Consider the following 27,775-nt stretch of genomic DNA (forward strand, 5'->3'; position numbering starts at 1 on the left):
TAGGACCATCACAATTGGTTACTTAGACCTCAGGGGGTTAAACAGTTCAAGACTGAGCATTACCTACTAAAATGACCAGCACAGGGTTGTATGCCTCGGCCAACAAGCTACACTGGAGTTTATATTCATGCCTGTTTAGACCCATGGAAGACTTTTAAAGGTGGATGCCAAAGATCAATTCTGCATCAGTAAATTCCAGAAATACAGTCACAGTCTCTTCCTCCTTTTCCCAAGTTATGGCTGGAAAACCTGGCTGGATATAAAATGTTGCTGCATTATGTATTTGTTAGACATTTGTGTGAAATTCTGTCCCTAAAAGTCTCTTGTGATGTAACCTTGATCTTTGACATACGACCATCAAACTCTCACAACTTCACCCTCTACCGCACGTTTGCGCCACATGTAATGAAACTCCACCCCGTGACGACGCTCTATCTCACTCAAAACACTCTGATGGTAGTTTATCAGATTTGAAGAAATTCGCCAAGAGCGTTCCTGAGCTATTGTGTTCACCCCCAAAAAAAGATGTATGAATAAATGGGCAACGAGAAATGATAACGCCTCTGGCCATGCCTGTTGACAGCGCTGAAGCATAATAAAAATATATATAAATATATATATATAGGCAAGGAAATCTGCCGAATTTATGCAAGCTTACGTATTACATCTGCTTCCCCACAATAAGGTGTGGCTTCACTGGATATTTCCACGTTAAATTTATAATCTGTAAGCCCCACCATGTTTAAATTTGGGAGGCAAAGCAGTCAGCTCCACAGAATTCATTTCCATACTCAATTAATAACAGTCAGGGCAGGCGGGCCAGTGAAAATGCCTCGTGAAAGCACATGCTATCTCATGATGAATCATAGCGATATTTCCCTCTGGAGCACAGGCCTCTCTAAGCTCTGGTCTTGGATCAGCTTTTCTGCCATCGGACTTTAATGATTAGAGGCATGAAGCAGTGCCCTGGGCCTTGGCCCCAGGGCACAGTCCAGGTCCACCTCATAATTCATCCTACTTCTCAACATCTCTGCAAAGCCCTGTGCTGTACCAGCGCTGAGAAATGGTCCCATAAGAAGGGAGTGGGATGCAGTTAGTGCCAGAGGAGAGAGACACACGGAGCCCAGGGAGAAGCACAGGTCGTGAGATCACACTCTCCCCGTTACCCCCTTCTTTCAGACAACTAATCAGAATGAAAACAGGGCCAAGGGGAAACAAAATCTACAGTCCGTGCTGCCATTTTACAATAACACCCTCCCACTGCAGACAGCTCTCCCTGAACAACTCTGTATGTCAAGCATGGAGTACAGACCCACAAGACAGCAGAGTGGCTAGCAGAGGACGAACAGGTACCAGATTTCACCTTAAATTTGCACCGATTTTCATTAATTTATGATAATCAAAGAGTGGGATTCGGAATGGAATTTCAGAGAGAATATTTTTGCATCTATTCTTAATTTGAATATTTTTTTATTTGATATCTTTTTTAATGGTCATCACCATAACACCTCAGCCTTTGGAAATCAGCCTCGTGAAAACCTGATTAAATATTGAAAATGTTAACGTGACATGCAGGTAAATGTGTTCTGAGTGCCACGCTGGGCACAGCTGAGCCCCAACTCTGAAAATCAATACAGCCCAGGCTGCCTGTTGCCCTGGAGGAACTGAGGGAATAGGTCACAGTGGCGGTCTGCTCCCTTGCTCCTACGCAGACACACACAATTCACATGAAAGGGTAAGCATATCTATTGGAAAAATGCTACTGGCAAAGACAAAGGAAAGATTTAAATACGCATGACGATGTTTTCCTGTTAAACTACTAAAACATTTAATAGCACATAAAATAAAACAAAACAACAAAATCGCTGCATCAAAAAATGGTCCCAAAAAGCAGGTGGAACAAGAGTCACTCAAACATGAGCAGACAAACTCTCACAAACCAATTGGATGATCGGCCGTATTTGAACAGAGGGTGCTTCCCTCCAATGGCAAAGCACAGGATAAGAATCCCGGCCTCTGACTGGCTCATAGCAAGGAGGCTGGTCTTACCTGATAGGTTGCAGTGGCATCAGTACTGGTGTCAGTCCCCAGACTGGCTAGCTTCTCCTTCATGTGTAGGTGCGAGCGCTGGCGCACGCAGAAGAAAGTGGCCGACACTGCCACGGCCACCAGGATGAAGAGCATGCAGAGGACGGAGAGCAGCAGGAACTGGCCCGACTCCACCCTGGTTTCCTTCACCACGGGGATCTGGGTCAGGCTGCCCCTCTGGAGGACACGCACACAAACAGAGAGAGAAAAATGCTGTCAAGAGCGGTAAATGATGCCAGTCTGTCTTTTTCCCAGACTGATGCAGTCGCTTTTGATTTACAGCAACCTCCATATCAAGTCTGCAGTGCATCAATTTTCACCTGAAGGCTTGTGTTGGGGAAAAAAATGTGGATGCAGAAGTGATGCAAGTGCCTTGTCACCTTACCTCCACTTCCTCTCCCACTCTTTCCTTCCACCCACTGCCACTGTCTGACTGGCCATTCTCATTAGAGAGCTCTAACTCTGGCTTGATAATATGCATTCAGACTCAGTCAACCCCTATTACAAGCCCCTGTCCAGTATTGTCTCCTCACTGTGCCCCACTATAGATATTTACAACCCCATTTAGTGCTGGCATGGCACGGGCTGGCACTGTGCAGCTTCAGGAGGCCTGGATACTAAAAGCTGTTGCTTAATTAGCTCCTCTGGTCCTGAGTTTGGCTGGATTAGGCCCTGGCCCAAGCTGCACAGCTAATGGCTACCAGGACTGGGGAGACACAGGCGGCGCAGACTGGACCCTCACACATACACCACTATCACCAGTTCAGTAAAAAACAAGAAAAAAAAGAAGCTTTTCAAACATTCACACCAACGCTGCATGTTAATTTAGACAGCAGTTTCTACAGCAGACCAGGTTTAATGTGGTGTAATATCATCTAAGAGATTTTTATCAGTGTCGGTTAAAGAATAGGCCCTATGCGTTGATAATTGGTCCACTTGTGGCCATTTACTATAACAATAAATCCCCTGTAGGCCTTGCTGATACATATTTTGAGAGCATAACAGTGATAATTAGGAGCAATAATGCGGACAGATAATTAAAGATACCTAAAATGTAGCTGCTAATAAGACTGCCTGTGCTGATTGCATAGGCATCCTGTCAATTTGTTTTTGCTTTGAGCTCTGCAAAACAGAGGGGTGCAATTTGGCCCAGCACAATTTGCCTCACATAAATCATCCTCACTGTCCTCTGCGATTGACGTAAAAACATGGCGTTTCTGTAAAAGCCAGCTCTCTGCAGATTTTGATCAAATTTTACCAGCTGCACACATGCCAATAGCTATGCATCTGCAAAAGGGCAATATCAATAACAGTGCACGAATACATCAGCAGGCTCCTAAATGTCTGCATGCAATATTGAAAGATTGATGGGTGGAATGAATCAAATCCACCCCCCAAAAAAAGAAAGAAAAAAAAAAGAAGCCAGTCGAGCTCTGACATTTAGCCTGAGGGGTCTAATGGGCCGGCTGAAGGATTACTACATCTTGTTATACCATTTTCAAAACAAGACACTTCACCTCACACCAGTAACAATGCGGTTTGACCTTGTGGCTCGTAATTGCCAATGTTTTAGCTGTTATGCCGATGCCCGGGTCTTTTCGATTACTGTGTTGGGCCTGACGACAGTTGCTGTTGATTGCAATTGCGGTGACTCGAGCATGTAGTTTCAATCAAGCATTAAGAGGTTGGACAACAACCGAAAGGTTTGAAGAGGCTCATATACGGTTAGAGAGGGGAGAAATGGCCTCCATCCAGTGAATTGTCTCTCGTTTTTAGTGATTGACATGAATACACGGACAGCAGCGATGTTTTAGAAATGAAAACTATTTTCATTTGCTGGAGTACATTTGCTGGAGTACATTTGCTGGAGTACTTATCTTATCAGATGCATTCTAACATAAACACGCACACAAAAAATAAAAATATCGAAGCTTAAAAAGCCTCCTTCCACTTTGCATCCAGCATATCTGGCACCATAGGATGCTACACTGATTCAAGCCTCTGAAATCAAAGTGCCTACTGATTCAGATCTGCCTCAACCGATTTCCAGCAGTAGCACAATAATACAACTCTATCTTTTATTTCAAAAAAAATTAATAAATTAACATTTATTATAAAGTTCATCACGGACGTGGCCCTTCGTAATACGTGGCTTATTCTCGAAAATAATTTACCTGGTCAGCTTGAAATGAATAAAAACGTTTGGGAGCGAACAGACTTGAAATGCAGTGTGATCTTAAAAGAGTGTTTGAAGATGGCAATCGAACTGGAAGGAAACTAGAAGAGAGACAGAAAAGGGGGGGAAAAGGAGGAAAAAAGGGGAGGAGATGTGCCGCGAAGAATTACCTTTTGAGTTTTGTTCCTCAGCTTTTTTTCAGCTTTTTATAAATTACATTTTGTATTAATTTCCCCCCCCATGATTGGAGTCTGGTTCAACTAAAAATTGCTTCAAGATTTCCCTCATAACTAAATGAACATTTTTAACCGAAATTATTCCTTTAAAAAAATCATAAGCTATCACATTTAGAATTTTACCCCCTTTTGTTTTATGTGCATTTAATAAAAATATCACCTGGTTGAAGCATCACAGAATAAATCATCAGCTTAGTTTTTTTTTTATATCTTTTTGGAAATGTATTTGTTAAATCTCTTGAACACACACACACACACACAAATGATTTTAACACCATTCCTATCTCTGGTTATAACTCTGCCTCTAACAGGCTCTCTCCCTCTGCTCTTCTCTCTGCTCACATCGCCCCTGTCTGGTGTGGTGAATTAGCCAATCTGAGAGGAGACAAGGGGCAGATGGATTTCGGTGCTCTGGATTATTCACATAATAAGAGGGAAGGTCAGGCAGAGAGGTGCTGTCGGGGCGAATGGCCATCCATTCACTCACGCCACAAAACCTTTAAGAAGTACGAGAGGAAAATCCTTCCAAACACCACAACGCCAGACCTTAAATCAAAGTCTTTTCTTTTTGAAGTTGCAGCTACTATTACAGATTTGAATGGTATGAAATCAGCTCCATGTAAGCTGTATTCATGAGAGAACCTGTGATTAATAAAAGAAAAAAAAATCTCCCAAAATAAAAGTGTCTAATGTTATTTAAATTTGGTAACTATAAAAATTATTTTTAGACTTATTTTTATTCATTCATTTATATATACAATATATGTGATTTTTTTTAAGTCAGCCAGTCCTAAACTAGACTTAAACGATGAAAATAAATCTAGGAATTAAATAGATATTTATGTCACAAAACACATGATTAAAAATGAATATTTGAGCAGTCAAAGAGGGGAATTACCAGTTCTAGTTCTCAACATTTAAGAGTTGGAGCTGCTTGCACCAAAGAAGATGAGCCTGCTTCGAAACTTTGTCCCCTGCAGCCAGATGTGCTCCCATCAAAGCAGCAGACTCAACACACCGCTTCCTAGGATTTTTTTTTTTAAATCTTTTTTTTCTTTCTGTAAGATTAGATTTATTTTTCATACACTGGAAGCCAAATGCTTTCGATTCTCGATCACATTTATGCCATCAGCTTTTCGTGATTCGGTCTTCAGAAAACTATCGCGCAGAAGGAGCGAAATTAAATGTGCTCAGACTGAAACCAGAGCTCCTAAATTATTCTGCATCTCGATGAAAAACCATTTTCGCTCACGGGCTTTCACCGTGATTGTTCGCAAGTTTTTTTTTTTCTTCTGTTATTTTTTTTTTTCAAAGCCAATCCTTCTCTCTCTCTCTTTAACCGTTAAAACTTGCACACTGATTACGGCACAAAACAGAAACACGCGTTTTCAAGCCAGGAGATAATTACCCAAATCCATGTCGCCGGGCAGAGCGCACATTTCGCAGTAAACGGAAGCTGATGCTGCGTCTTGTATTCCAGAGAGCACGGATAACCACTGACGCTCGCCGCAGCTCCAAGAAGCGTTTGCGCGTCCCGGCCGCCCACTCAGTCCGCTTCTCCAAAAGTTCCCCTGCGATGGTCCCATGCGTGCCCCCTCCCCAGCGCCAACAAAAGACGTAGATGAAGGGAAAAAAAGAGAAGGGGCAAAAAAGGGAGAGTCGAAGAGAATAAGAAAAGGGAGAAGAATGTGGGATATGCCCGCCTGATTTTCCGAGCCTCGGAAGAATGTGCAGAAGCCCCACTAGTGAGTCCTTTCAGCGCTTCTGTGCCAATGAAAAGAGATGGGGAGGTGGTGGGGTTGGGTTTTTTTTTTTTTTTTGCGATCATTTAGTTAAGGCTGAGCCCCTCCTTATATTCAGCCGCTCAGGAGTCCCCGTCCATTGCACATGTCATATCCACTGGTTGCTATAGCGATGCCTCCACATGTTGTCGACAGTGAATGTTCAAGGAGCGATGCCTGGCTAATAGGCTTGCGGGCCGAGGGGCGATATGAATGGACATAGGGCTAGTCACTCATTTGTTGAGCTACTAGGGGTCTCTGTGTTTGGTGTGTGAATTGCTGTTTTCTCAGGCTCTGCTTTTCCTCTGCTCCCTCTCCCAGGGATTCAGTTATGTGAGCAGAATAAGGGAGATGGGGTAGTCTATTCTTCAAAGTAGGCTTTTGCATTTAAAGCTGAAGTGAGCGCTATTATTGGAGGCTACCACACCGTACAGTAGTTGTAAACTATATGAATGCTGCATCGGAGATAGATTGGGTGCATTCTGGAAAAAAAAAAACCCAAACCTCAACCTAAAGTAAAATTGCTTATAATTGGCTGAGTCTTTTGTCCACTTCCTTCCCAGTGCTGCCAAAATGAAGTGAAAAGGAGGTGGAAATTGCAAGTTTAACAAGTTTTAAGGATAAAACTCAATAAAATGCTATCCTAATTAGCAATCAGTCTGAAAAAAAAAAGATCCAATGGAGAGTAACAGCTGCACTTAGCAGGGAGAGAGAGAGCGAGAGAGAAAGGGGGATTATGGAGAGCACAAGCAGAGAAAAGGAGAAAGCAAAAGAAAAGGGGCGGTGAAGAGAGGAGAACGGGGGTCCTGTCAAATGCAGATGACGAGTCGTGGGGAGGGGGGCTGTGTGACGGGGCGCTCTCCAGTTTATTTTTTCCATTCAGAGAGCACCCCCTCCTCTCCTCTATTGTCCCTCAGTGTGACAGCTGGAGTTGGCAATGTGAAGGGGAGAACAAAAACGAGCTTGCTGTCCAGCCTGTGTCTGTGGCCACATCGGACGCCACCACATCTCCCCCCCACTCCCCCAAAAAAAGCAGGGCCAACCAGACGGGCCCTGCGGGGATGAAACCTGAAGCAGAACACACTCCGATTGACTCGACAATTTTACAGCATCCCCCCAAAAACTCTTAAATGCGTAATTGTACCAAGCAGGATTAGCTGCAAAACTAAAACTGTGAGTGCATTTGGCTTTCCCCTTTTCTCATGGCCACAATACGCTTGACACTCCTCACGTCGTGTTCTCTGCACACTTGCATCTGCAAATATCAGAAAATTATTCAGAACCCAGACGCTGTTTTCTCTCCTCCCTGCGAGAGGGCACGCAAATGCTCATGGCCCGCGAGGTAAATTTTTCTAACTTGCAGGATTCTGATTCAGTTTTGAGCAGATTAACTCATTCTTTCTGCAGTGGCTTGCTGTTGCAGCAATGCACGACAGATGCAGAAGTAATGCAAGGTGGGAGACTTTTATTACGACTGCCGGTGTGTGGGTTTTATTACTGGTAAGAAATGAATAGTGGCTCCTGAAGTTAATCCCCAGAAAATCAGTCCCTACATTAAGTCGGCGATCATATCTGTCTTGGTCTCTGGTGGATTGGAAGAGAGACCTGTTCATGCTTTTTCATACAAGACACCCTGGTTACACACCTGTCAGCCCTATCTAAACCCACACTCACCCAAACAAGAGTATTCCCTTGACGCTCAGAGGATGAAACCTTTACCTTTTCTTTGAAGGAAAGCCTGACTTTGGCACATGCCGTTTTCCTTTACTTGAACTCTGCGTAAATGGACACATTTTCACACATGCCGTCTGCTACGTGCCGCACAGTGCCATCTGACAACTCGTGTCACATCCCCCCAGTGAGGCCAGCGCTAATGGTTATCTCACCAGGGAGTTCTGACGTGCATCAATTCATTCTCTCTCTCTGTCACACACACACACAAAACCCTACAAGCAGTCAAATTCAGGATCGTACTGAAGTAAGTCGCTCTTGTGGTCACTGGTGATAATCGTAGATGCTGTCTCGCCTGCGTGTCCCTCCTGTAAGTACTTCCTCGGGGTAACACATGTTCCAACAGCCGCCTTGAGCCCTGCATGGCTTATCTGTCCTCCTCTACTCTCGCTGCGAGGCTGTTTGCCTCTGTGACACATTTCACATTTCTAATAAAGAAAAAAGACGGAAAAGCAACGAGTGTGTTTAAACAGTGGCAGACAGAGGTATGCGGCACTTCACCATGTCACCAGGAGAGAGGTGGGGATGAGAAATGTTAAACAAATGCCAGGATCAAGTGCGCTACCTGCGATGGCAGAGCAGAGACATCCACTGATGCCTCTGTGTGAGTTCAGAAACGGGTTGAGGAGACAATAACTTGCTCAGGTATTATCTTTGCACCTACAGGCTGCAGACATCTGGGCATATTGACATGTCTGTCGCAAATGTGCAGGTGTGCTTCAACGGTCCATCTAACGGTGTAGGAAGACCTTCATCTGGACACACAGACGTCTAAGCTTTTAATATTTCTATTTTAGCAAACAGAATAGAAAGCCAGCTTGCAGAGGACAGGGAGGCAGCACATTGGTGGTGCACACGTATACCAATCACACTATAATGCCATCAGTGAGAGCCTAATGTCATTTACAGTGCTGCACAAGAAACCAACAGCTGCAATGTGTACCTGCAGACTTAACTAATGTGAGATAGTGCTACACCAGAAATAGTTAGGGGGGTGTTCTGCTAGGCTTTTTGAAACAGGGTACAATAAATTATTCATAATAATATGTGAGAGAAGTGGTTTCTACTGCTCAATTTGGGAAGGTGTTGGAGGATTAGCTTCAAACTGTAGCGCAGAGAGAAATGTATGCAGTACAAAATACATTTGGGTTTTGTCTTTCTTTTTTTCCCACCCCTCTCCCAGATCCACCAGCTGTTATCGTTATTGCCGAAGTGATATTACACGATACGTGCGAGAGGGAAATCTCGAGGCTCATCTGGGTTTTTAACTCTTCTGTTTTTAAGCGTTTGATTTACACATTTACCCTTATGCTGTTTGTCATGAAACAAAGCTCTCATAAAGGCAGGGGCAGAGATGCGAGGACGAAAAGTTTGGTTTGAAAGTCTGTCTGCTTGTATTCACAGTACACCGATGTCATTCTGGGATATTGTTAGCCGCTCCACTGCACTTTGATTTTGCCCCCGAGACATAAAATTATATGTATACAGAGGTAGACTATAAAAGGTGACACTTTGCGCTCTTGTCTAAGCCTCTTTTAAAACATCACTTAAGGTGCAGAAAGTTGACAGCGAGGTGAACGTCTTTAAATGCATTGTGTCTGTGTGTGTGCGAGAGAGAGAGAGTGCGAGAGAGAGACCATGTTTTCCAATGGAAGATGTTCAAAGACCCAAAAAGGTCCCATTTCTGGGTTTTACTTGAAACATTTGAATTGCTGTGTCTCATGCTCATCACTTGCTCAGAGAGGAACCATTCAAAACCCGTGTGTGTGTCAGCCATGTCATTCTGGTATTTTCCCCAGATGAGCTTGTTCAAATAGGCCTCTTTCTTATGTGAATCCCAGCCCAGGCTTTACCAATGCCAAGTAGTTCAAAGCAGTAAACATCAAGGTAAATGCTATGCCTGTCATCCTGACTATATTCAAAGCACAGAGGCAAACCCACACACATGCACATCAGCGCGCACTTCAAAATGAAATAGTGTTGTGGCGTCACAGCCTGGAGTATGAAATCACAGCACATCTGTGAAATTATAGAAAGTGTTGTAATCTATTATGATAAGCAGAGTGATACATATTATGTCTTGATTTAAATGGCTTATAAATACTGATCATGTACACATACACTACTGTATGGATTCCAATCGCTACAGGTGAGGGAGAATAAAAAAATCCTGTAACTGTTTTAGTCAAAATAATATAACACAGAACCGTTTCTCGTCAGTCCCCCTGCACTCAGCTTTTTAAGGTACTTGGCAGGTAGGTTATTCTAGACTACTGGACAAGTTGAGACAATATGTGTGGATTTTGGCTGCCTCCCTGTGTCTTTCTAGACATCCCAGACTGACTCCAGGCTCTGAGATCAGGGCTTTGTGTGGGTCGTATGAAGGTTGCAAGACTCCTTGTTCTCCTCACAGATGAAGATGGTCACACCGTGTCCTCATTCAGCTACTTCCCCTAGTGCTCTTCCATGAGCGCTCTTCTCTGTAATCAAGTATGGAGTTGTACATTTATCTTTAATCTTTATCTTTAAATGTATTTTTCTGACTCGGGCCTGTAATACAAAATACTGTTACACTAGAGGAGAAAAATCTGACATCAATGCCTGATTAAAAAGCAAGCCACTCTGTAGCTTGTGTTGGCATTGCCATGAGTGGCTATGTATCCTTATACTGTCTGAAAATTATTTGGTGGTCTCGCTGCTTTGGCTCCATACAGTACATTAAAGAAACTTCAAAACAGAACAAAAAAAATCTACCAAAATAAAATAAAAAATAAAATAATGTCACATTATTAAGGTATTAGTAAGGTGTTAACGAGTTCTTAATTCATCATTTATACAGGATTACTCCTCCTTAGTATGCCATTTATAAATACAGGCATAATATTATGACTATGATAATGATTATTACTAGCAGCGATAACATTCTTCTTGAGTCTCTCTATGCTGTCTGTTATGTCTCATAATGGATGGCTGCCTCTTTCTGAGTTTGTTCTGTTGTGAATGACTTCCTGTTAACTGGGAGTTCTTCCTTCCCATTGTTGCCAAGTTATTGCTTATAAAGGATAATCTAATTGTTGGGGGTTTCCATTCTGTAGTGTAGGATCTTTACTTCACAAATTAACCTCCTAGGACCTGGCGTCCACATATGTGGACATCACATTTTGGGTTATTTAGACCAAAATATTCCATTTTGCTCTACAAGGGCCTGATATCCACTTACGAGGAGATTATACTGCTACTGTTCTATTGAAATTTTAAACAAATACCCTCATATGTGGCTCTCATTTTTCTTAGAAACAAAAATCAGGTTAAAAAACACCAAATCTGGTAATTCTTTGCTTTTACAGGTAGCAATCAGCCCAAATATAAAAGAGAAATTAAAAATGCATGCCGTGGAAGAGTTCGGGTCTTAGGAGGTTAAAGCACAATGAGGCTACTTTTTTGAATAAATTAAATTAAAATGAACTGAACATAATTGGAAATGGTAACTATTAAGGTAACTAGTGTACCCATTTATTAGTGTATGGAAAAAAATGATTTCAGATGCAGTCTGAAGCTCTGTGTTTTGGCTTGTTGCGTGCACTATTGTTTGTTCAATCAGCATTTAAATCTAATATTCATTAAACCTTTTGTATGTCGAGCGAAAGGAAAGTCAACATTGTGGATAATCACGATCTGATGGCACTAACTGTTTATCATACAAGTCAGATGGCAGATTACCTAAAATTGTCAGTAATCTTTGAGAAAATTGTCATTTATTTTAGAAAATGGCAAACAGAAGCAGCTTCTCCTTTCAAGGCTGCAGTCATTGATTTTTCTGCTGCAAGGACATGTGTTAATATCAGAGTTTGATTGCTGTAGTAAGCTAATTCAACTTACTATATTTTAATTATTGTATCACTAACACTGCTCTTTACAGTGTTCATATGAAAATGAAGACTCTGCAAGAGCTGTAAGTAACTGTTTTCTTTATATTTTTGTTCCAAGGAGCCAGACTCTTGTAATTAAAAAAAGAGAGTAATAGTTCTTAAGGCTTTCAGGGGTCTGTCAAAGCTTTTCTCTCCTTCCTCTGACCATTTTCAGAGGATTTTGTTGTTGTTGTTTTTTGTTAAACTACTTAACATTGACCTATGGATCATTCAAGCATAAAATAAGCACCTACCCCAAGAGTTGAACCAGTGTTGTATTTACACATCACATACAACTTAGATGTTGAATTTATGAACACAGAAAAGCACCTTCACATTTTGATCCACCGTGCAATACCACCTGAGAAGGATCTGATTGGTAGTGGCTTCATCTTTTATCGTTTCTTTCTGCCAATGCAGTAAAACCATACTGTGCAATTATCATGGATTGGCTTCCCCAGAGCTCAGATCTCTCTATTATTATCTTAACAGAGAATGGAACAAAAAGCAGCCAACATCCAAAGAAGAGCATCGCATGTCTTTCAAGAAGTCTGGATATTCTTGAACTACTACTACTTAAAGAAATTACAAGAAAGCGTGCCTAAGAGAGTTCAGGCTGAGTTGAATACTAAAGGTGTTCATACCAAATATTGAGTTACAGAATTGCTAAAACTTGTTTTTGTGTTTATATACTGCATTTGTACATGTCTCAGTTTAAATCACTGCACATATTTCCCATTTTCCTAGCAAAATATAAATGAATAAAGGGTGGGCCAAGACTACACAGTAATGTGTATTGTATTCTTAAAAATCTGTGCTAAAGCTGCATATCATAGTTAGCATTCTAATTATTTAATGGCACTGAAGTAATAATACAGCTTGGTTCTTGTATGATGTTAGCTTCAAAGCTAGTTAGCCTTAGAGCTACATGCTAATGATTACAGCTTACATTAAAGCACATACCACTATCAAATACTTTTGTTTAATTTTTGACCTTGTTTTTAGGTTTTTAAAAAAGGCTCCTCTCTAAGCTCTAAAGTTACAATATTTTTGTTTGTACACCAGTTTATTTGAATAGCTAGTTACTGCTAAGCTATGACTAGCTAAATCTGTCTGAATGGGCTCTTAAAATGAAGTGCAGTTTTACATTTAGGCTCTGATCTTCTTTTTAAAAAGCTGGCTTGTTAATTCCAGACAAGACAAAGCTGTCAAGTGTCTGAGAAAGTTGAGCTGATTTATTTTAACTTTCTATTTTTTTAATTTGGTCAAGGTGCAGCTTTAATTCCCAACTGGTTGTAGCTGACAATAATGATCCTTTCTCCCTGCAGCTGTGATGACAATAGCAATATGTCTGACAAGGATGATTGTGTTTGCTAAAATGCCAGCCAGAATTAATTAAACAAGGTCACCAAATGGTGCTCATTGCTAAAACTTACAAAAGTCTGCTCGGTATCAGTAAAGATGTTTGCACTGTGGCCCGAGACAAAGTAAATTATGCTCAGATTTGCATTAATCATAACGACAAGAATTATTTTCAAGATGTAATGAGCTTCTGACAGGGGATATTATAATACAGTAGGTGAAAAGTCATTAGACACCAAATAAAATGGCCATGCCCAGAGTGTGATCTGAGTTTGCTAAAACAGAAGCCAATCAGGAAAAGTAATTGAAGGTAATACTTCATTCTCTTGTGGCAAAAGATAAAAGAAGAGCCACCACTAAAAATCATCCGCAGTCAAAAAACAGTGAGGAAAAAACACTGTGGTTTTAATTGTTTTGTTTGAATAGAATCCACACTACTTTTAGACTATTGTGTTCTCAGCAGGCTTTTTTTTTTTTTTTATCTTGGAGGGAGATAAAACTGCAATTAATTTTGAAAGGGGCGAAAACAGTGAGACAATACATCAAGTCACACATGAGTGGTGGCAGGCAGGGATATGTGGGCTGCAGCGGAATAACAGAGGTAGTCAAAGGTAGCATTCATAATTGAAACCCCTGTCACAAGAGACTTAGTGGGCTGGGAACCTCTGATACTGAGACTGACAGTAAAGGGACAAAGGGAAGTGTTCAGAGGAGAGCACTGAGCGACTTCATAGGTTCAACAGGATGGGTTTCCTCCACACCTGAGTCCACCTACTATCTTAAAGCCCCTGAAACATTTTACTGCTCTATAGCTGCTGCACCATTGCACAGTGGTGCTCAGTTTCATAGTCCAAAGAGTTAAAATTCACCCACAATCTAAAAATAATTTGAATTGTACTTTTCAGTAGATCACCCTTGAGCCAAAACCTGCACAACTAAACTTACTTTTCAGCTGAAATGTGTTTTCTCCCGGTAAGGTAGCATTATCGTGACTTTTGCAGTATGATGCAGTTTAAAAAGAAAGCTTACATTTGAAACACGAGGGAAATGCTGGATTTTCACAAAGGAAACTGGGGGTCAAGTCCTGTGTGGGATAGTTACTTTAAGAATGTTGTTTGGGCCAGAGGTCTTGAACATTTATCTGTTTTCAGGCTTGAGGAGACCTTGACAAAAAAAGAAAAAGAAAAAACAGATGAACAGGTTTTTAAATTATCTATCCTTGGAGTAAGCAATTCTTTGGATTCTTTAGAGGTGCCTGGTGCCTTTATCCTCTTAATTTCGCTGAAGGTGGTTAGCACGGATTTATACCGGTTAGTGCCGAGTGGTATAGATTTAAAATCCCAAAAAGAAGGAACGTTGTGGAGAAAAACGAAGAATTTAACAGTGTGTGAAAATTACTGATATGCCTGTTCCAAAACCAGCCTATTTCTTTTACTATTTTTAAAGTTATTAGGGTGCTCAATACTTTTAAAAAATTTCTTATCAAAGAGAGCTACTTTCACTTTTATTCATTTGCACAAACACCCTTAGGACTCAAAGTGGCCTTCGAAGCTTTAAAGTTACTGTTTCCTAATAGTGTCCAAGATACAAAGTAACAATATGCTCAGCTCCAAATCTTTGAAGGCGTACAGGGTGCCTGGTTTTAAAGAAACAAAGAAGGGAGCGAAAGTACCACTACTTTCTGATGAATGTATCTCACTATATTTGTTAAAGGCCAAGCTTAATAGTTACTGTTTCCTAAAAGACCTAAACATGCTAATAGATATTTTAGATTTTAGATAGATGTGTTTTGCAGCTTTTTTAAGGTCAAATATTACTCATTATTTGGTGTGACACAAGAAGATGACAGGGATAGGGTGAGATGGAGGCAGTCAATCAGAGATCAACATAAGCTACAACTGTTTTTGCAGTCAACAACAAAGTGTTAGCAAGAACCATCGGAAATATGATGGCATAATTTGACATAATAACCATTTTAATTCATTTTTCCCCTGGTTTCTGTATAAATCTAACTTTACTTGAGGCTGACATGCACAAAGTGGTACCATAAACTATCAGAAACTACATTTATATATACATTTATACTGAACAGTATTTGACTGTGTAAATGACCACACTATACCCATAGTTAAACAAGTGTTCACACTGTGGCCATCAGTGCACTTCAAACGAATCAAATCTGGCATGGTCTCAAACGCTACTGGGCCGCTGTTGAATATGGCGTCCCGAGCAAATGCCAGCACACTCAATGAAACCCTGGGCCTGTTTGTTTAATGGCATCCACGCTTGATAGAGCACAGACAGAACAAACAAAGCAAGAAATAAACCAGAACAAGCATCCCAAAGTGAATAACCAGCCTTGACACTATTGGTCAGTTGAAGTGCAGGGTGTACTGGCAGGTGGTGAGAACGAGACCGGCCACCCACCCGGCCTGTGCACGTTGTGGCAATCTGCGCTTTTTTATGGTCACATTTCTGCCGTTTTGCCTGTCTGAAAGCACCAAAGTAAATATTGTTTAAAGTAAGCAGCCTCCCTAATACAATTAGATTTTAAATTGGCCCTTTGAGAATGCCTCTCAAGACTTTAGTAGACAATTATTCCTCTAGTTTAAATCGAATGAAAACAACGCACATTTCTGATCACGTTTGATTACGTTTATTGGACAACCAAAGCCTCGTGTCGCCGCCTGAGCTGGTGCTGGTGGACCCGCAGCATATTGAGGCCGCCTGCCTGAGCATACGCCCCGATGATCAGCTACAACTTGTATAAGTGAAGATATAGATGTAGAACCACAGGAGGCAGCACGTGATGGGCTAAGGGTCATATCCCTGTAAATGCACAGAGCCACAGCCTCATAAATTCTCATCAGTGTCTTCATTAAACATTTTCCCCTGTTATCACCATGACAACAGCGGGCCAGCGTGTGCCCGCAGGGAGAGGCGTGTGTGTCTGTGTAACCCCGGGGGTGACTTTGGGGGGTAACTTGGCACAGACACCAACAGCCCATACCTCTCCTCTGGACTCGCTCTTAGTATAGGGACCGAGGGGGGGGATTGTGGAGTGGAAGACAGCCAGGAAGGCTAGAGCTGTTCCACAGCGATCACACTTGACAGGCACTGGCTGTGTCTGGACTGGAGGCAAGCGCTCTGATTTCTCTCTTTAATTACTGCTAATCGGAGGAGCCACAGCCCATGCTAATGAAGCCACACCAATCAGCTGGGGGAAGAGTCATGGGCCTGGCGCTGAAAAACAATCCTCTGCACGGAGAGAGCTGACACTGCCTGCCCAGCACCGCAGCGTCCCTGTGTGTCTTGCTGTCTGTCTGTCTCGCAGCTCCGGCAGCTTTATACGAGGTGTCTGCCCTCGAGCCAAACCAAGCAGCACCACTCGGCAAAAGAAACCTCTGTGAATCCCTAATGAGAGCGCTGCCACAGCTGTAGTACGGTATCAGCCGCCTGCTTTCAGCTCACGTCTCCCACAGCTTCACACCAAAACCTCTGACAACAATGCGAAGTACGGCTGATCAGAAATTCTGAAGGCAAAATTAATTATGATTTATGCCAAGATTTTGATGGTTCTGTAACATAATAATACAATTGACGGCTCATTATTATAAATGCATATAATCAATCTAGCCAATTTTCACCCACAAACATAATTACACTCTATGGCTTTTTTAGCGAGCCAGTGAGGACATCTTTTTTCTCTTTCTTCAAAAGGAATAAAGTAATGAATAGTGACAGACATGTGATTGCATGTCTTTGCGGACCTGACTTGCAGAGATACCTCTGTCTTTTGTTATTTCCAGCATTAAAATGTAATTCCTTCTATTTGTCCTTCATATTGTTTAAGCTGTGAAAAATTACTTTGTCCCGTATTCTTTTTATTTAGAGACTTACCTTTTTTTTTTTTTAATTTGTTGTCCAAATGTCAGATAAAATGCACAGAAATATACAGATATTACATTAAACTCTAAGTATCTGTTATGAAAATCAAACTAGTATATAGTAATTATTATTAACTGCACATTACTGTTTGACATACCATATATTTTTCAGTTGTGAGCATGTAACTATTTTCATGTGTTACATGAATTATTTTGATATTTGGTATCAAACATACAGCCCGTAGACTAGAACAAGTCCCAAAGGATAGCTCGGAAAAAACAACAATAAAAGAAAATGTACTGCTCTTTCTGGTGTGATGCTGCCAGCACAAAACAGGAATGAAAATGTATAGAAAGTTTAAAGTAGATATACTACTAGTAGTTTCGCTCGAGAGCAGTAAGATAACATTGTTACCTCTATTATTACCTCAGTTTACAGGCTCAGTCTTTGTGCCTTAGCACAGTTAGGTCTTTAGGTTTTTGGACACTGATTTCATGTTTGTACACCATCACAGTGGCTTTTTTTTAATCAAACAATCAATTATCTTGTTTTGTAAATAGATGGCTGATTGCATACTTAGAATATATTTTTAGTTATTAACACAAAAACTAGAAAGAAGAATATATATTGTATAGTTGTGGTCAGAAGTTTACAAATGCTCATCGGGGGCAGGAATGTCATGGTAATTTAATGATTTTTTTGAGCTGTTTTTTGTTTTGCAAGGTGGAATGATTGCACAGCACACATTTTTAATGGCTTTAGCAAAACAAGAATTGGGTGCAGAAGTTTATTTGGGATTTTCTCTTACAGCTGCACTAAAACCTGGTTAAGTTAAATGTCAACCAGTTGCCTTTGGACATCTGCAAGCTTCTGTAATAACTCTGGCTAGATATTTGATCACTCTACTTGGCATAATTGGCAGAGTTCATTTAAACTGGTTTGTTTCCTGTCACAGAAATGGGATTTTGAGCACACTGCACAAATTTCCGATAGGATCTGAGATCAGGGTTTGGGAAAGACCATTTCAGAAGCTTAAGGGAGCACTTCTAAACAACTGCAGATTTCACGATCAGTTCAAAGACTTGTACACAGATATTCTGATGTTATTTTGATATGCCACTACTTTGCCAAGGTCTGGAAGAAGACCCCAAGTGTTACGCTCACATAAGAGGAAATTGATTAGGATTTTCAGGAACTACCAAGGGTCAAGCTCGCCGTGAACTGGAAACTGTCGGAACACTGGCAAAGTCCACAGTGAAGCAAGTTTTCAGCATGGCCGTGAACTGAGAGGGTGCAGACCAAAAAAGAAGCCCCTGCTCCAAAATCAGCACCTTCAAGCTTGACTGAAATTTTCACCTGCCCACATGGACAAGCCAAATGCCTTCCGAAGAAAATATTTTTGGACAGATGAGACAAAGATTGAGATATTTGGCCACAACAAGATAAGAGGTATGTTTTGGAGTAAAGGTAAGGTAAGGTGTCGAGCATGGTGGTAGTAGCATCATGCTCTGGTGCCAGTAGTACTGGTACACTGCAAAGAAGATGAAATAATGAAGGAGGACTAACTGCAAATTCTTTAACTTCAACTCAAATCAACAGTTAGATGGTTGAACCTTGGCCACGATTGGGTATTCAAACAGGACAATAATCCCAAACACATATCAAAATTGTTTTTGTAAAGCAGGCTAACATTAAGCTTCAGCAATAACCTTCCCAAAGCCCCAACCTCAACCCTTTTTGTGGACAATGCTTAAAAGCCAGTGCGTGCCAGGAAACCAACCAGTTAAATCAATTCGACCAATTCTGTCAACAATAGTGGTCAAATATTCAACCAGAAATGTTCCAGAAACTTGTTGATGACTACCAAAAGCAGGTACAACTTGCTAAGGGACGTTTAACCAAATATTAGTGGGGGCAAGTCATAGCATAGATTACACAGACACGGAAGGAGACGGAGGTTTTAACAGAAAGCGACCCCTTTATTGAGCCAGTAACTGAAGGCTGACCTAAACACACATGAGGTAAATGAAACCATGAAACCAAGAAACACAGAATATTCAAACACTATAAAGTCCAGAAATCTCGAAACACTGGGTCAGTGACCCAGAACAACGACTGGGTGCGTGTATGCATTTGAGCCTGTGTCGATTAGAGAAAATCCAAAATAAATTAAAACTTGTTCACCCAATTCTTGCTTTTGCCCAAAATTACCTTGATATTCGTGCCCATGATGAACGTTTGTAAACTTCTTACAGCAACTGTAGGCCACTGTGGTCTGGTCGAGTTTAGTTCGACTATAAATGGCCCAGTTTAATTCTTCCGTTGTTGCCCATATGACAAAGGCTTTATAGATGAAATACCTGCTGCAGGTATCTACCACAACCTGCTGTGTATTTTCCTCCAGCACCTGACAGGACGAGCCTGCACGTAAATGTAAACAGGCATCTTGGCAGCCATATACAGACGAACATGGCTGCCAACAAGCCAACTGTGATATGTAAAGCAAAAATCCCATCACAGCAGGACTCTTCTCGAGTTCACAGACGACTCTCAGCATCTGATCTTTGCCGCTGCCTTTTACCTACACGTGTCTGCTGTGCAATGATTGCATCACATATTTGGATGAAAGATAACATATATTACTCCAAACACATTAAAGAAAGGCCTTCAGTTTGTGGCTAAAGGGCCTAATTAGACTCAAATATTGAATGCTATCAGATTAATATTTATTAATGTAAATTAAATAGCTGGCAGAGATCAAGCAGGAAAAAATGCATGCAGGTACAGTCTTAATTTAAATTATGTAAATTGTTATTGGCCCAAGAAAACCATGCCTCAGAATTATTTAGAATTTTCATTAAAAACAACAAAAACAATAAAAACAATGTAAGGATTAAGGAGAATATTTATCATCTTAACTTAAAACCTATACACCTCTCTAAACATTGCTTTAAACAAGGCTTTGCATTATTATGATTATTGTACTTTAAATTCAGAATTTCAGACACGTCCAAACATAGAATATTCATAATTTAAACATTTATCATTATGTCTGAACACTGCAAGGTCAATGCAACATACTCTTTTTGAGCAGTGAGCAGAACTGGTAGATGTTTTGAAGCCACTCTGCACCAGACTGGTCTAGTTTCATTTCATGGTTTATCACCACAGATGGAAGATATTCATACATCCTCCCAAGTCAAGGTCATCATATAAAAGACCATAACAGCTCATCAAGCAATTTAGTTGACCTTGCCATGCAGAAAGCAACTAGCAGTTACAGCAGGATTCACAATTACACTCAATTAAAGTCAATAAAAGATGATATGACAGTTGATTGCATTTAATTTACTGAGAGCAATGCGGTTTTCGTGTTTTGCGCCCACTGAGCAATAATTATTCGACCGCACAGCTATCATAAATTGTGGTGTTTGCTAAAAACATGCCACATTAATGTTTTAAGATGAAACTATATTCATGAAACTATATGCACATATTTATATCTTTAAGATATTATCTTTTAATGTTACTTACAGTCCTGTAACTGGAACTTTTATCTTCCTTTTTGGACAACTAGCCCTAATTTTGCTATAATGTTAAAAAGATTACCACGGGCCACTGGTTAGCCTGCAGCAAGGGCCTTTCCTGCTGCTGTCAGTGCTAAGGTGCCAGATGCGTTAGGCAAGTAACCACATGATAAATGGCAGAAGGTGAGAGCTCTGTGGCCGGGACCTGGAGCACCCTCTCCCTGCATCCTGCTGCCAGTCCCTTGGCATGCGGCTTGTCAGGCCAAATGGCAGCCACATCCTCCTTTCAATGTTGACATTTAAAACCTCTGCCATGCTATCCAGCTGTGGACACCGCAGGCCTACCCCCCCATGTCTCCTCAGCCTCTCCCAGGCACCCAGCCCTCAACCCAACAGTTGCCGCTCCCAGACAGCAGTCAACTAATTTCCATAAACGGTCAGAGCGTTTGTTCAAACAACTGTGGAATTTTTAAAAAATTAAAGGGAAGAATGTTCTCATAGTGGAAGATGCAGATTATTTTCCTTGTGCTTTAAAACGTGCAGAATATTATTTTGGTTCTCAGGTATGCTGCAGGAGTCCTTTTTAATGTCACCCGTGTGTTGTTTGTGAAACATTGTTAAGCTTCTAATCATGCTGTGTAGTACAACTAACTTGGTTTGAGCTTCATAACATAGAGAACGAAACATATAAAACATCTTCAAGATGGAAATATAGTGAAGATGGTATGGCTTTGCCTTGGGCATGCAGACTCAGCCTCAGGTAGAACGCTAACCTTAGCATCTTTAAAACAACCCCATCTGACATATTAAAAAGTCTTCCAGTCACATTTTTAAAACCAAAGTTGGCTGCAAGAGGAATAAAAGTACTCACAGAAGCAGCCTTTAGAAATTAATTCACAAGCACCAGGCCTCTCCTTTAGTAAGATCTAGGAGGGTAGTTGAGCGTAATCACCACCATATTGGGAATAAAATGTAGTGAAGCGGCAGGGCGTACAGTGATTATTGCTTCTTAAAATCTGCATCTGCGTGGACACCAATGTAAGAGTTGTAGGGGCCTCTATCAGCTGAGGTCTCGACATAATTTTCAACTTTTTAGGTGGAAACAGTCAAAAGATACCAACAACAGTTTTAGAGTCTTTTGGTGGAGATTATTAATTCTGGTTCTTATTTAAAGGAGAAGAAACAACTCTGTGGTGGTTATATTTTATTATTAATAACGTGCCCTATTCCTCCTGTGCTTCTAGTCTGTAGGAAACTGTCCAGGAGTAGGTACTGTCCATGCTCCTAAAGGTACTCTTTAGGAGCATGTATTCCTTTGAGGTAACCGAATGCGCTCCAGTGATCAGATTCAGATAGATTTGCATCAGGGCATAATAAAAGAAATAAGGTTGTAAAATAAGTAAAAATGAACTCGGATGAAGAATAAAACATACCATATTAAATTTTGATTAAATATATTTAGGAAAAAATAAGTCAAAAATACAGTAGCAGTGTGTGAAAAACTAAGTATAGTGGAACCCACGACTTACGAAATTAATTTGTTCCCGAGGGTCTTTCGTAAGTCGAAAATTTTCATAAGTCGAAGCACCCATTGCACGTTTTGAGTGAGGCGAGGCTGAACGATAGGCTATAGGCTAATTGCTAACTAGAACAACAATACATCGTTCAAGTGGAACAGCGAAGCGCAAGTACGGAAGCCAAGGGGTTGTCACATGATTCGGAAGGCATTGTGGGCATTGTAGGCTCAGCCAAACAGAGCCGGCAGATTTCGTTACTTGGGCATTTTGCCATAACACGGGCAGAAATATTGCCGTTCAGTGCCTTCGTAACTTGAATTTTTCATGAAACGGGGTATTCGTAAATCAGGGTTCCACTGTACACCCCATTATTTGATAGCTTTTAGCTTCTGGATGACTATATTAGTCTCTTACATCATTTGGCCTCTTGCTTCTGTTCATTTGTTTATTCAAAGCGTCCTTGTGGTCTCATCACAGCATTTTTATTAGGTTGAGGTCTGGACTTCAACACACTGAAGTCATTGCAACAGCTTGATTCTTTATTTTTCAGTCGTTCTATTGTAGATTTGCTGCTGTTTGGACCAAGCATTAGCTGTTGGATAGATTTCCTCACATGTGACTCAGAGGAGTTTATGTTGGACTCAATGACTCCAAGGTGTCAAGGTCCTGTAGCAGCAAACAAGTCAAAATCATAACCCCTCCACCGCCGTGCTTTACAGTTTGTAAAGGTGTTTGTGGTGATATAAACACTAAACATGGGAATGTGCATTATGGCTGAACATCTCCATTTTGGTCTGATCTAGCAGCAAACTAACACAAATTTCAGATTTCATAGAGATGCTCACACTTGCTGATGATAAATTAATCAAGCGAATTTAATTAGCAGCACCAGTAATTCCAGTGAATGCAGTACTTTAAATTATTTTTCACACACTGCTTCTGCTTTTGACTTGATTATTGTTAAATAAATAATGGCATGCCATAATATATAATGTGTCATTGTTCATCATCTAGGTAGTTTTTTACTTGTTTTATTACATGGTAAGGACACGACACATAAAACCTTAGAATTGAAAGAGGGCGTACTTTCTTTTTCACTCGACTGCATGGGTTTTACGAGTATGATTATACGTTTTTTTATGTTCAGTGTATCCTCATATATGTAAACAGGGTTTTGTGTTTATTCAGGGCTGGCAAAAGTAGCAGACTTCACTGCACGGTGGTGAAAACAATGGCAGTATGATCTGTGAAAACGTAAGAAAATCAGTAAAATCAGTGAAATAAGGTGAATCACTCACACTCAAAGTACAAGTGCTGGAAAATTAATTAGTAGCACTCTATGAAAGAAACTGGAACTGAAACAGCGCCAGGGCTAACGGTTGTGAAGCAGCAGTGTTACTGAGTGAACAATTCCTAACAGTGTAAGGTTTTTCATGAGTGCATTTTTTCCCTTTAATTTTATCTAAACCCTCATAATACCTCCAAGGCCACCCCGACCTTGTTATTTCTCTTCCAAGAAGAGATGAGTACACCAGAAAAAAAATCTCTTATTTAATACCTTACCTAAGGTGAAAGAATTGCCCTTCAACAAGCAGAGTAAAAATACCACTGTCAACTACACACAGTAACCGTGCCTCTCTTTAACAAAGGCAGCAGAACATAAAAGAAGTGAAAGGTAGGAGAGTAAATACTTTACATTCTGATACTCATTAAAAACAGACAAGTCTACCCTTACCCGAGGGAGAGCACACGTCATGATATAGAGAGAGGCAAATACCAAACTGCATGGCTTGGTATCAAAGGCATTTCTGCAGTCCAAAGGTCAGGTGATGGTAAAAGGTTGCCGGGAAACGGGGCTGCTGGACGGGCTTTCATCAGTGGGAGGCAGCTGGAGTCTCCAAAGAGGCAGTGCTACACGTGGCTGCAGGCTCAGTGGGGCTGCTCCGATATGACATTTCACATCCAGATCTGCCACAGTAATGGCATTTTAGCCACTTTTAAAACAGCCAGATTGGCCTTCCTGCACTGTTGAAATTTTTATAGGCAGCAATTTTTGATTGTTTGGGTTTATTACAGTCTCTAAAGAAGATAGGATAGGTTGTCAATGTAGAAAAAGGCAATTGAAGGCCAATGTAGAATTGATTGGCTGATGGAAAGACATACTTACAGGCCACACAATATGCACACTATACAAGACGTGCATAGGCACAGCATGTACTCCAAAGTGCAACTTAGCCACTCTCATTTCCCTGGAGGAGCTACAGTCATGCTTAAATAAGAATAAAAGATCCCAAAATTAACATAAAAATGTATTTTCCCCATCTTGTGATTTTTACAGCTCGAAAAACCAACGTGGGAAAATATGTTTTGAAGTAAAGCATATTCCCATGCCGTTACAAGATCAATTTGTAGAGCTCTTGTCACAGTTATTTATTTATTTCAGTCAGGGTATCTCTTCTCTCTGGTAGGAAATGGTCAGTGTAGTTTTCCTTTGAAGTCTCAGCTGAAATTATTTGTCCCATTCCCTCTGAGAAATTGCAGTCACTGCTGGTTGCACATGGTATTTGTTGTTAAGTGGAATGTGCTACAATATTCAGGCTTTGTTAGATTAAAGGAAAGCAAAATGCACTGATTTTCCTTCATATCAAAAAACATGGGAATAAATATTCATGTGGAAAGAGAGTTCCGCCAAAACAAAATGCAAATTTACAGTGATTATCTCTGAGCTAAGAAGTTATTGGAGCCAGTTGAGTGCATTAAGATGTAGTGTTTGCTGCCCAAGTTTCAGCTGTCTTGTATCTGGATGTGACAGTGATGCATTAAATCAAACGTCATTTATAAGACATGAAGATTAACACAACAACTTAAGTTACCCTGTAAGTGCGTAGATGCTAACTGCTGACCTGAACATGCTAACATGCTAACACGCTCATGTCATCCAGGCTACTTCTGTACTTGCAATTAATTTTAACTGCAAAAATGTCTTCTGCATTACCATGTAACCTTTTGATAACCTAAAAAGTTTAAGTATTTACTCTGTATATTTTTCTGTATAATGGAGGGACCATCACCGAACTATTAACTATGTGGTTAAGTATACATTGTCAGCATATGATGCTAATGCTAGCAAGCTAGCCAAGAGCTGGTAATTTTTTACGCACTAATGTTATATTTCCTGTTCTGTTGTCTTGCTGCCTTTACTAAAGTTCAGATTATTAGGCTAGTATGAGTGTTCAGAGTATATGTCAGCTAATGGTTTAATAAAATTATATTTATTTATAGACTTGTGACTAGATAGTGGTAGGTCTGGTCATCTCTACTTAGACCCAGATAAATCGTAGGAAAAACTTGGAAATCTGTCAAAACCCTTTTTCTTTTTAAACAAAAAAAGACAAACAATATTGTTATTTTTTAGGTAAATAAAAAACTTTTGTTTATACCCAAATTTGGGTATAACACTAGGCTTCGCTGATAAGCAAGAAATTAATCAAGCATAACATTCACTAAAACAAATTTTTTCTGTTTAGATATGCAAACAAATAACTGTAATTTAATCTTAATTAAAAATTATAATTTTATTATTATTATTATTATTGTAGGTTTTTTGTGAAATAGCAATTTGGAAAATAAATCATGCACAATAACAATAATCATATTTTTGGAAGTAAAACTTTAATTATTTAAGATATCTAGAGCTTTTAAAGAGCTTGCATATACTAGTGGTTATGACAGAAACATAAAAAAAGAATTTTTGTTAAATAAAATATTTTGGTTATAACCACTACAGTTAATTTAGGTCAGCTGTGGCACAAACCTTACATTTTGGGGTTGGCAAGCCAGTGCAAAAGTTGCAAAAGTTAGTTTAGTGTCATAAAATGTATTGATAAGAACAAATGACCTTCAAGACTGACAAGGTTGTGAAAGGTTTTGCAGGTTTGTGGTGCGATTTTCAGGTGGTTACACAGAGAAAGCTGCAAACATGCCGCCATGTCTGAATTATGATAAAGATAAGCTAAGTTGCCAATAAATAAATGCCGCTGTAAGCTATTTTGCCATTGTTAAGCTGAATTTCAGCACAAATTATGCTGCGTGATCAGTTGCAGTTCTTTTATTTTCCATTTCCTCAACTCCAAATGGATTGTTGTCTTTTAACACTAAATGTTTGAACACTATAACAATAATTTAAAGTTCCAGTCTATTGCTTAACTTGTATGATCAGATGTGATTTAATAGGGTTGCACAACTAGGTCCATACCTGGCTAATGATACTATTCAACCACACATTCAAAGAGATGTCGAAAATTTAAAAGAAAAAGACTTAAACTGAAACAACAACACAAACATGAATAATTTAAAATATTCAGGTGTGGCACAATAATCTATTTGTTAAGGAAAATTATAAATTAATTAATAATAAAACTATCAAACCCATTCAAACTGATCAAAGAAGTTACATCGATGCTGCTGACTGGCCAAACTTGAACTCGAAATTACACATTCAGCTGTTAATGGTGACTATCCAAAGTATTATATAGTATTTTTCCTTTTTCTTTTCTTTTTTTTTTTACAGGAAGTCTGTCAGAAAATTCTCATGTAGCGTTAATTATGGTTCAGGATATTGGAAGGAAAGCCTTCAAATCCATTGTGAGGGGTCATCATTACACGTGACCTTTCTCTGAAATGAGTTTTGCCTCTGTGCCTTAGCACTTATTCATTTCATTAGAAATATATCGCGGTCTCTCAGACATCATACGATGATGGCATTCTCCCGCTGGGCGTCTAGACTGACACAAGAGGATATAACCTCTTAATATCTACTTATTAAATAAAAACAAAATGGAAAAACATGTAAAAACACAGGTGCAAATAAAGAGTCAGACATCTGAAGAGTACGCAGGAAAAAAAGTGCAGAATTGAGCCCTAAACAGTGGTGAGAGGTTGTGTAAGGCCACTTCATTAATACACCCCTTTACTGTAAAAAATACATAAACAACACACACATCCTCGGCGCAGAGACTCCCTGTCTGCCATATGTGATTTACATTTAGTGGTTGAATAATCAGTTGACACGTAGCTCAGGGAATTCTCTGCTTAATGAGCACCTCTTCACATAAGCAGTTTGCCAGAGTTATTTGGAACATGAGACCGCTGTCAAAATGTCAATGAATCTCAATTTAACTACCAACTTAATCACATGGGGATCATCTGATGCAGGCAGGATGAATGTGGAGCTACATCCTTGGTGCGTTTTCTTATAAACACTGGCACAAGTAGAACAGAAAACTGGGAAAACATGATTAGAACGTTTCACATGTCATTAGGCATTAATTGCGAATGATTGCTTTGAGAAATTTCTAATTAAGCAGGTATACTGGGGATATTAAACTTTAGTTAAGAAAATGTTGATATGGAGCCCTGTGCTGCATTTTTTCTCAGCTTCTCTTTGGATGGGTGTTAATTATGTCAGCTGTCAGAACTGTTATTTCCTCGCAATTTTTTAAAAAATATTATTTTTTTCTTGATGAAAGCTTCTGCATACTCGTATCATATGATGCGAGCTC

General features: G+C 40.1%; 1 protein-coding gene across 2 annotated transcripts in view; it reads right to left on the reverse strand.

Annotated features, from left to right (window-relative positions):
* The window catches only part of ptprn2 (protein tyrosine phosphatase receptor type N2), a 160,909-nt gene that overhangs the window by 29,784 nt on the left and 103,350 nt on the right, over window positions 1–27,775 (reverse strand). For both annotated transcript variants that reach the window (XM_084939480.1, XM_084939479.1), the window contains exon 12: window positions 2,050–2,265. In XM_084939480.1, the coding sequence (XP_084795606.1) occupies window positions 2,050–2,265 (216 nt within the window). The remainder of the gene's footprint in view (window positions 1–2,049; window positions 2,266–27,775) is intronic.

This window comes from Perissodus microlepis, chromosome 9 (assembly GCF_051167445.1).
Source record: "Perissodus microlepis isolate ML-2025 ecotype Zambia chromosome 9, ASM5116744v1, whole genome shotgun sequence".
NCBI lineage: Eukaryota > Metazoa > Chordata > Actinopteri > Cichliformes > Cichlidae > Perissodus > Perissodus microlepis.